Genomic DNA, 11,410 nt, shown 5'->3' with positions numbered 1-11,410 from the left:
TTCGCCATCATGGGATATCGGTCCAAGGTCTGAAGACATTTCGGCATCAGTTTTGGACATTTCTGGACAAGGACAACGCTACACCTCCCTTTTCTCTCTCAATATGTTAAAAAAGGTACATATTATTTTAAAGAAAAAAAAAGAATTGTTATGGAAATGTGGAAATCCGTGATATTTCGTACTAGATTGGATAGTTACATAGCTATTAAATATAAATCTTGACCAATACGTTTAAATAAAGCAAACACGAATAGTAGATGCCGATTTGTTTGGGTGCCGATATGTATTGTATAGTAAGACACATCAACGAATTCGTAACACTTATTTCCAGTAACTCAAACGTAAACAACATTTATTCCAAAATCTATTAAAATAAGAATTGAATGCTTCTTTTTGTAAAGTTTATTGGCGCGTAAAAGCGTTGACCGAAGAATATTTTTTATGAAGTGCAGAAGCAAAAATACAACCTTTAACACATATCAACATCGAGATTTAAATATGAAAAAAAAATGCAAAAGGTAATTATGATTAATAAAATTAACAATATCATATATGGGGAAAATTGGTAACAGTTTTCTCTATTTTCCAATAAATATACATCTATGATGATAACTTATTTATTTCTATTGGCTTTAAACTGGGAACAGTATATCTAACTATATGTTCCTGCTTTAAACAACCACAAGCGGTGGAAAACACAAGATTGTGTCTGCATAAGTTATGGAATTAGTGACGGTAAAATTGAGAATCGACTGCGATTAATGTGGAACCTGGGGAATGTGCCAAAAGAGACGACAACCCGACCTGACATAGAGGAGAAGACAGCCCAAGGCCCCAAATGTATCTTCAGCACAGCCAGAAAATCCCGCATCCGTACGCCGGCTTCAGCTGTCCCCTAACAAATGTGTGCCAGTTCAGTATAATCGGACGTCACACTTAATTCTGAAACATGTAAATGCACTAAATTAGAAAAAATATATCATACAAGGCTTACAAAAGCCAGAAAATCCCGCATCCGTACGCCGGCTTCAGCTGTCCCCTAACAAATGTGTACCAGTTCAGTATAAACGGACGTCACACTTAATTCTGAAACATGTAAATGCACTAAATTAGAAAAAATATATCATACAAGGCTTACAAAAGCCAGAAAATCCCGCATCCGTACGCCGGCTTCAGCTGTCCCCTAACAAATGTGTACCAGTTCAGTATAAACGGACGTCACACTTAATTCTGAAACATGTAAATGCACTAAATTAGAAAAAATATATCATACAAGGCTTACAAAAGCTAGGGGATCCCGACTTGGTAAAGGCGCAAAAATTGACAGGAATATACTCCTGTTTTGTGAGATACCCCCCCCCCTTTTAACACCTCTAACATTCAGACACTAATACACACAGTAAGTCTGAGTCATGTCAGAAAAGGTAACGGAATAAACTAAGCAGAATGACAATGATTCATAATTGAACAAAGTCGTGCTAACAATTACTGACATGACGTTAACCGATAGAAAGAGTTTATCTTCATCATAAAAAAGGTATCCTTTTTGCTCATCGTTTTAGTTTATCGTGTACATTAACCTATATCTGAATCATTTCACAATTCTCTTTGATAAACTGAGCACTTGTCTGATATTTGAAGCAGAATTTCATCTGTTCTATCATCAACATCACCAATACGTCAGTGCAGACTGCAAGTCATATTTAAATCTAGATTATTGCGTTATCTAAATATTATCTTTTCAACATACGTTAATAAAATCAAATTTCCTCGATAAATGATTTGCTACATTTTGGTGTCTAATATTATAACTATATTGTATCAATTTTTTACATTGAGTTTATACCTGTTGTGTTTAATTAGCAATTTAAACCGATAAAAGCAGAATTTAAAAAAAATATTTAGATAAGAAGATGTGAGATAATTGCCAATGATACAACCACAACAAGAGACCGAATGACACAGCTATTAACAACTATATGTCACTACCCGGCCTTCAAAAATGAGCAAATAGGATACCGAATATTCATTCGATTGGGTTTTGTCTATTACAGTAATTTTCACCCAAATACTATGTAGTCAGTGTAGTCGTTTTCATGTGATAAACACAAACCTTATTGCTTGAAGTTCTCAAGTCAATATAGTTTAATCATATTAAACGTTATGTGGAAGTATACTTATTTACATTTTGATAATACAGTATGATTAGTCTGAGGTAAAAGTTATATTACTGAGGATATTATTTATTTTCGACTTATGAGTTTGAATATCTCTCTACTATATTTCGCCTCTGTTCTATATGTATCTTCAAAGTTTGTTTTATTATTAATATATATATATAAATTAATATGCTTATTCTAAAATTCAAGCCTCGGTCACACCTTACCGGATAGCTCGAACGGACGCCTAACGGATAACTTTTGTTCAATCCGTTCATGTCCGTTCTTATCCGTTAGACGTCCGTCCATATCCGTCGCATAAAATTGAGAATGGAAATGGGGAATGTGTCAAAGCGACAACAACCCGACCATAGAAAAAACAACAGCAGAAGGTCACCAACAGGTCTTCAATGTTACGAGAAATTCCCGCACCTGGAAGCGTCCTGCAGCTGACCCCTAAACAAATATATACTAGTTCAGTGACAATGAATGCCATACTAATTTCCAAATTGTACACAAGAAACTAAAATTAAAATAATAAAAATTAAAATGTCCGTTAAGCGTATGTTTTATCCGTCGACGTCCGTTCTGTCCGGTGGAAAATTTTGAACATTTCGTTTCCGTTTTGTATCCGTTACGTGTTCGTTATACATCCGTTGGAGGTCTGGAAGATAAATTCACCAACGGACTTCTACCGGACGTTTAACGGATAAAACGGATGTTGAGCGGATGAGAAACGGACTTCTACCGGACGTATAACGAATAAAACGGACGATGAACGGATCTGAAACGGATAAATGCCAAATGAAAATTTCGCGTCAGAAATGCCAATTATTGGTATGTCAGATTTCCTAAGGTTCATGAATTCTTATTATTCATAATCGATCTAAGAGTAAAGGCTCGTCTTCAATCAAGCAGTTCTTATTCAGGCCAGACACTGCCCTTTGGCGGAATTTTGAAGAACAAACCATACCAGTTACACAGAAACATTTTGAATATTTACATGTATTATTATTGTCGCCTTTGTTTTTTCCGTATATTTTGTTCATCCGTTTTATCCGGTACGCTTCCGTTAGGTGTCCTATTTATACGTTACTTGTCCGTTGGATGTACGTTCGACATCCGTTTTGTCCGGTACGTGTCCATTTCTCGTACGTTGCATATCCGGTGTGTGTCCGTTATGCATCCGTTACACGTCCGTTGTATTCGGTCAGTACATTAACGGACTCCCAACGGATAACAATTTTGTCAACGGACAACTTTTATTTTCATCCGTTAAGCCTCGGCCACACCTTACCGGATCGCTCGAACGGACGCCTTACGGATAACTTTTTTCAATCCGTTCATATGGACGGACGTCTAACGGATAAGAACGGACGTCTAACGGACATGAATGGATTGGAAAAAAGATATCCGTTAGGCGTCCGTTCGAGCTATCCGGTAAGGTGTGACCGAGGCTTTACATTTTGAACTTCTTTTAGAGAACAACTGAATGGACAAAACCAAACTTGTCATAAATGTTCCTTATGAGTTGCAGACCAAGAGTTGTTACTTTGTAGCCGATCAAACCTGATAAGATGTCCGCCAACTGGGGACTTCGTTTAACAGCGAACCCTTAGTACCATACCAACAAATGTCTTCTTCTAGAGAACCACTAAAATAGAATGAAACCAAATCTTATTAATAAAAACAGATCTTTCATCGCTCCCGTTTTCTGATCATCCACGCGACATATCAGAAAACGGGAGCGATGATAGATCAGTTTTTAATTAGATTGAATGAAACCAAACATGGTATGAATGTTCCTTACGAAATCATGCCGACCAAGTGTTGTTACTTTAAAGCAGATCCATCAGTCAAGATGGTTTCCAGTTGAGGAACTTAGTTTAACAAAGGACCCATTTCAAATACATTCAAAAAGTCTTCTCTTGAAGAACCACTGGATGGAATGAATGAAACCAAAAAACAAAAAAATTATATTTCTAATGAGGTGCGTACAAAGTTGTAACTTCGTAGCAAATTCACCAACGAAGGTGGCTGCCAAGTTGAATGATGCCAGAATCTGGTCGGACACAAATGGTCCCCGTTTCTAGGCATTTGATGAATATTTTTATTTCTGCCAAAACGGATGTGTTATCTGCAGATTTATTAGCACCAACAAGATATTTAGAAAAAAATTGCTTACAATTTTCATTACAAAGATGATAAAAATCTACAGTTAAGACTTAAATCGTCTTTAACTTTCATGTCAAGTGCCTATATTTCATAGCAATACAGCATTACCTTGAAGCTTTTTTTATGCAGAAATATATAATGTCAAAAGTACAGTTTGAAAACACTAGGTTAAACGATCTTTGCATTTGCGTCATTCGAATTATATTAAGAAATGACAACACACACAAGAACATGAGGCATTGTAGTCAGGTAATGATGTGACTGAATGTATATATATATATATTTCAGGAAAATTTTATTTCTTAAAATAAGTTAAAAACTCCCCTTTTTAAAATTTAAAACAACACTCAACAGCTTTGGGTGCAATACCTTGTATATAAAAGGCCATGTCAAGAGATATTTTTTACACTGCAAATAATCTGCAGAAATGTCCAGATATTTGCTTTGTACGTTTATAATGTTCATGATATATGATTACTGTGTAACAGGTAAGAAAATTATTTCAAAATCTATTTCTTTACGGTGCATTACATTTGAGCTTAATACAGTTTTCACATATATATTTGATGGATGATGATGATACGCTGCAAATGTTACATGCCAAAAGCAGTTTCTTCATGTAATACTCTTGGCTTGGTCTGTAGGAAATGGATACAAAAATTATGTACGTGGATCGACCTTTTTCACCTGTACCTAGTAAGTTTTTTTATTTCTAGAAATGCAAAGTAGTTGACAAATTTGTTTATCAGTATCGCCTCTTCGTTTATAGAAAATGTTGGCATTCATTTGCTTCAAGCTTGTATAACCAAGTTTTAATGTACTATTATGATTAGAAATTTGATTAGTTAAAGGGTAAGATATGAGTTATATATTATTATCTATAAACCCCTTTCCCTCTCATGTTTTTATACTTTGTTTCTATGCATATTGATATTATCTAATTTTATGGGAATTTATTTGTTGTTATTCCGAGTTCAATTGTTTAAAGCTAGGCAGTATATTAACAATTTTGGAGTTTTATTCAATGCACTTGTCTAAGATCCTTCCATTAAAAACTTTTCCTATAACACAGTCTATAGGCGCTTAGCAAACCGTACGCAAAAACGCAGCTGCGTACACATCGATAATTTGACCAAAAAAAATTTATGGCAAATCTAGTTAGAATAAATCTGAAGAAATAAAATAGATTAAAAAAGTATTATACAAGTGTGTTTGTAGCTATATTTCGTTAAAACAATGCATGTTTCATAGATAGTTTCGAGTTTTCTCCCTTTATCTGATCTAATGGAAAATTTTCAAAATTGCATCTATATAATAAATAGAAACCGAACTAATTAAATTTATTATTAATAGATGGACATCATTGAAACTTTAGATGAAGACTACTTCTGAACTTAATCAACTCATTTGAAAATGAGACATCAAGGGATCAACAGTATTCTTTTATTTGCAGTATGCAGCTATTCAATCGGTATCTTCATAGAATCTTCATACCTATCATATAACTGAAATAAATATTTTTGAACTTAAATTCTTGAAAATCAAACTTATAAATCCATCAAAGTTCTTACTCTTAACTTTTTTTAGTGTGAAATTCTACTAAATTGCTTTAATGTGTACACATATATTAAAATCCGTTTATCAACTCCGTTGATATGGACTGTATAAGCTTTATTTACTCTTGTAATATTTCTTTGAGCACATAAAATGTTAATGTGTTTCTTGTTAAGTAAATTAAGGAGTTATACGTCCATGATTAAATATAATAAAAAAGTTGTGATTTTTCCACAATTTAATATTTTTATACCAGGGGTACGGACAAAATATTGTCTTGGAAAGGATGGACGACTCCGGTCTTACAGTGACTTGAATGAAGGATGCTGTAATGGTGGAATTTATAATAAAACTGTTGGAGCAGACAACTTTGCATGTTGTGACGGTAATAAAAGATTGTGATATTTTACATTTGTTTTTCATTTTTTATTTATGTCGGTTAAATAAATGTTTCAGATTTAATTTCCATCCTTTTATTCCAGTATACTTGGTAAATAAGCAACCAAAACAGTCAATTAAAATGCACTGCATTGGAAATGAAAATTATACTGGAAAATTGCATAGTAAGCTCTCGCAAATCAATTTTGATTGGCAATGACACTGAGACAAGAGACCAAAATGACACAGTAATTAACAACTATAGATCACTATACGGCCTTCAACAATGAGCAAAGTCCATACCGCTAGTAAACTATAAGAGGCCCCGAAATGACAATGTAAAACAATTTAGACGAGAACACTAACGGCATTATTTATATAAAAAATGAACGAAACACAAATTTATATGTAACACATTCAGACAAACGACAAAGTTTATATCAAAGAATACATTTTTTTTAAACAGATATCACATATTTAGATATCATAAGAGCAAGGTCTTGGAAACCTGTATGCTCTTTTCTCTTGAAATGGAATTATTTTTAGTTATTGTCCTTGGATAGAACAAATATGTATTGTAATGTACTTTTATTTTGAATTTACACCCCGTTTTTTGTTTCAATGATATCTAGCTTTATTGTCTTCCTTATATTGCATATTATATGTTAGCATGCAGATGTCTTTTTGTAGCGCATTGTTACTGTCTCATTGATACCACGCTTCTATTCATGTTGTATACATGTCTTGTTCCGAAAGTTCGGAGTGGAGAATTTTGCCTACCTTCTAGACACCAAAACGTCATATTCGAGAGCTTTTGATGAAAGCTTTTATAGTTTTTCGGTGTTCAAACTAAAATAAATAAAAAGGGTCAAAGAAGGAGGACGATTGTGGGATGTGTTGTTTGTTAAAGAATTTTCCGTGTCAGTATGGAACAACAAAATTGAATGTTATCAAAGCTTCACTTACCTGTACAAATGTTCTAAATTTCGCGGTTGCTAAGACAATTAAAACCTTCACAAATATTGTGCCAAATGCATATCCAATCATCCCATGTACTTTTCTCTATCAACAACTATTAAACAATTTTACTTGTTAAATTTGAACAATAGGAAACATGCAGACTCAAATATATGACTATAACCTTTTACAATTACAGGCAGTTATCAGGTTTATAATATACGAACACATTTCTGCTGTGAGAATCAACTAAGGAGAATCCAGGACGAAAAACAAAGTTACGAATGCTGCCAAAATGAATTAAAAGACAAAAAGATAGGCGTTTGTTGTGAAAATGTTTATTACGAACACGGTAGGATATGTTATTTTTTTATATGTTTTAATGAAAATACCAAAAATGTATAAATTGAAATTAGGTAAAACGAACTACATGTGCATATAACTTATACAACTTCTTTTCAATATGATTTATGTTAGCGTCGTGTAGGGACTATACTAGTTAGTATGGAAAGTCCCTGCATCCTGAGATAGATTTATCTCTGCAATTCTCCTCATAACGTTAGCTCTACATGAAGGTGATATCAGAAAGTCTGGGTCTTCAATAACTGTAATGGATGAGATATCAACATCACCGTACACATAATAATGTGATATCCCGTTTGTAATAAGGTTTATACAGTGAAAGTTCAGGCATGTAGCAGACTTTTTTTAATTTCTAGGTAATTGGGATAACTGAGTTGTAGTACATATCTTATATCAATTGTCATTAAAAAAAAGGACATCATTGATTTCTAGAGCGGAAGTTAAAGATTAAAGGACTGGGCTAACATCTATATAAAAAATGACATACAAATCATAAATGGGAGAAAGACGGAAAAAACATGACAAAAAGAAAAGACAAAAAGACGATATCTAGAGATGAATCACAACATTTTTATGTCTTTTTTAAAGTTTAATCTTGTATATTTGCAAACATGCTACAAATTTAGACGTACACGTTAAGACAATAGCCAAAGATTAATACAATTATTGAACTTGCAAATCTTCAGTTGGATGTTCTTGGTATGGATTAGTGTTTTATTGAATTTGTATATTGTTGTTTCTTCGACCATTTAGTTGATATTGTATGTTATATTATCATGAATAATTTCTACATTTAGGAAGAAATGGAGAATGTTGTGGACAACTATTAAATAAAAGAAACCAGTATTTTTGTTGCAAGGATAAAAGTTCTATTTCTGCAAAACTTCATCAGAAGACATCAAACCAGAAATGTTGCGGAATAAATTCGTACAACAAGAAAACTATCAACAAGGAGAATGGCTGTTGTGAAGGTGTACCTTATTCTGCAGTAACATCAGATTGTAGCTATGGTCATGTTGTTCCAAAGGGACATGCATGGTGTAGTTCAGGTGAGAAAATACAAATTGATCTATATACAAAACTATACGCCGTACGGTGACCTATAATTGTTAATGTTTGTGTCATTTTGGTCTTTTGTGGATAGTTGTCTCATTGGCAATCATACCACATCTTCTTTTTTTATTTAAACAAGTAATATTTTTTTTTATATAAACAGGAAACGCCTTTTTAAAGGAATGTATTGATGTATAAACTCGACCAATTTACTCTCAAACAAATAAAATTGTGAAATGTTTTTGAGTGACTTGGTCCATACGCATTATTATTTTATATAGACACAATTATTGGTGAACAGTATAAGTGCTGCGATGGACTGGAGCTGGACACTTCTAAATATGTATGTTGTGGTGAAGAAAAGATTTCCAAGATTACTGGTTACGAAAATAAATGTTGTTTAGTGAATGGTAATATAGAACTATACGATGCCTCCAAGCAAAATTGCACTCAAAAAGACGTTGTTAGTCAACTGAGGTACGTTAATATTTAAGTCTGAGCAATACGAATTTTTCCAAAGACCTGACACGATCTACTAAAAGCTGTTTTTTTTTGTCCTTTTAAGATCACTACCCTTTTTCATATCCACATGGTTGTTTTTAAAAATTATCTGTATGAGGCGAAAATGATGATATCCTCTTTTCTTTACTCTTTAATATCACCCTTCAGAAATAGTCATATCGTTAGTCTTGAGCAGCTGGAACATTATTTATGACATTCTCTTTTCTCGAAGTCAAAGTCATAAAAACTTGAGCAGTCTTGACCTGTTCGTGATATACGATTCATATATAGTATATTTGACAGAAACAAGAACAAAAATTAGTACACGAATATTATTTTCAATGTCCAGTGGACTAAACAACTGCGGTCAAAACAATTTGGCATTAAAATAAGTAAGATTATATAAAAGGGAACATTTGTTTGCAAGTTTCAAGGTGATTGGACTTCGAAAAAAATATTCTTGACCAAATCTTTAACCTAAAGCGGGATAAATGGATGGACGAACGAACGAACGAACGGACGCACATACAGAAAAAAACCCATAATGCCAACAAGGAATTTGAAATAACAAACTTCATGTTATTACAGTGTTACAAGTTCCAAAACAAGTAAACCAGATATGTGTGGATGGAATACCTACAACAGATTTGTTGATTTGTGTTGTCAAGGAGTACTTGTTGAGAAAGGAATTGTTAATGAGATGCAATGTTGTTGTGTTCGGCCTTATTTTACTACAAATCAAACTTGCCTGGATGGAGTTATGCGTAATAACAGGTAACATATTTTATAGAGTATCTTTTTAGGAATGCATTGAATATCCATTGAAACTTGAAGGGATATGGCTCTTTATCAGAAGTCATATTACTAGTCTTGTAATGGACTTCTGCTTTTATATGTATTGATCACATTTCAAATGGGTTCTGATTGGGTTTTTTTTTTTATATGAAAAATAGAAAACAGGGTTATTTCATTTATTTTATTTGAAAGTTTCAAGTGTTTAATTATAAGATAAACAACAATAATACTATATTTTGCGAAAGCTACACACGTAGTTACATTGACAATCTTCCCCGAGGCCCTCAGAAAAAGAAGCATTGACCAAAAAATCGACAAATTGAGGACCCAAAATTCCAAAAAGGTTGTACCAAATACGGATAAGGTAATCTACACCCGGAATAAAAAAATCCTTAGTTTTTCTAAAAATTCAAAGTTTTGTAACAAGAAATTTCTAAAAATGACCACATCGTTGATATTCGTGCTGACTACTGGGCTGATGATACCCTCGGTGACGAAAATCCACCAGCAGTGGCATCGACACAGTGGTGTAAATAAATATCAAAGGTATCAGGATTATAATTTAATACGCCAGACGAGCGTTTCGTCTACTTAAGACTCATTAGTGACGCTCAGATCAAAATAGTTAGGAAGCTAAACAATTGAAAAAGTTGAAAAGCATTGTGCACCCAAAGTTCCAAAAAGGTTGTAATATATACGGCTAAGGTTATCTACTCCTGGGATAAGAAAATCCGTAGTTTTACAAAGTTTTGTAACAGGGAATTTATAAAAATGACCATATCATTGATATTCATGTCAACACCGAAGTGCTGACTTTTGGGCTGGTGATACCCTGGGGGACGAAAATCCACAAGCAGTGCCATCGACCCAGTGGTGTAAATAGATATCAAAGGTACCAGGATTATAATTTAATACACCAGACGCGCGTTTCGTCTTCACAAGACTCATTAGTGACGCTCAGATCAAAATAGTTACTAAGTCAAACATGTTTAATCATTGAGGACCCAAAATTACAAAAAGGTTGTTAATTTTTAAATTGTTATTTGGATGGAGAGTTGTCTCATTGGCACTCACACCACATCTTCCTATATCTATGTACCAAATACGGCTAAGGTAACAATTGGATGGAATAAAAAAAAAACAATATGACAGTTATATTTAATGATGTAGGCCTAAGTATTCGATAATCACAGAAAAAAATGAATTCGTTAAATCTGAATTTTGCAGATATTGAAAAAAAATACATACATTACATACTTATATCTTTACTTTGGGTTATTATTTCAGTGTCAATTCTTTCAAATATAGTTGTAAGTGTGTCACTTATTTCAAATATATTACATAGGATATTTTTTAGTTGTATTTTGAAACATTTATTATCTAGAATGTGCTAGTTGCAAATCCGTACGGCTATTTCATAGTTCAACCATAGAAATATTTTGCTATGAATAGTTTTACATTATTTTCCTGCAAAT

At 33.3% G+C, this 11,410-nt stretch overlaps 1 protein-coding gene across 1 annotated transcript; it reads left to right on the top strand.

Annotated features, from left to right (window-relative positions):
• Nucleotides 1-4,981: 4,981 nt before the first annotated feature.
• On the top strand, nt 4,982-9,918 carry LOC134710829 (galaxin-like). Its single transcript, XM_063571225.1, has 6 exons — nt 4,982-5,030; nt 6,145-6,273; nt 7,423-7,575; nt 8,384-8,635; nt 8,921-9,116; nt 9,729-9,918. The coding sequence occupies exons 1-6, from the start codon at nt 4,982-4,984 to the stop codon at nt 9,916-9,918; spliced, it is 969 nt and encodes a 322-aa protein (XP_063427295.1).
• Nucleotides 9,919-11,410: the final 1,492 nt, after the last annotated feature.

The sequence above is a fragment of the Mytilus trossulus genome, chromosome 3 (assembly GCF_036588685.1).
Source record: "Mytilus trossulus isolate FHL-02 chromosome 3, PNRI_Mtr1.1.1.hap1, whole genome shotgun sequence".
Classification (NCBI taxonomy): domain Eukaryota; kingdom Metazoa; phylum Mollusca; class Bivalvia; order Mytilida; family Mytilidae; genus Mytilus; species Mytilus trossulus.
This window is presented reverse-complemented; position numbering and strand designations above follow the sequence as displayed.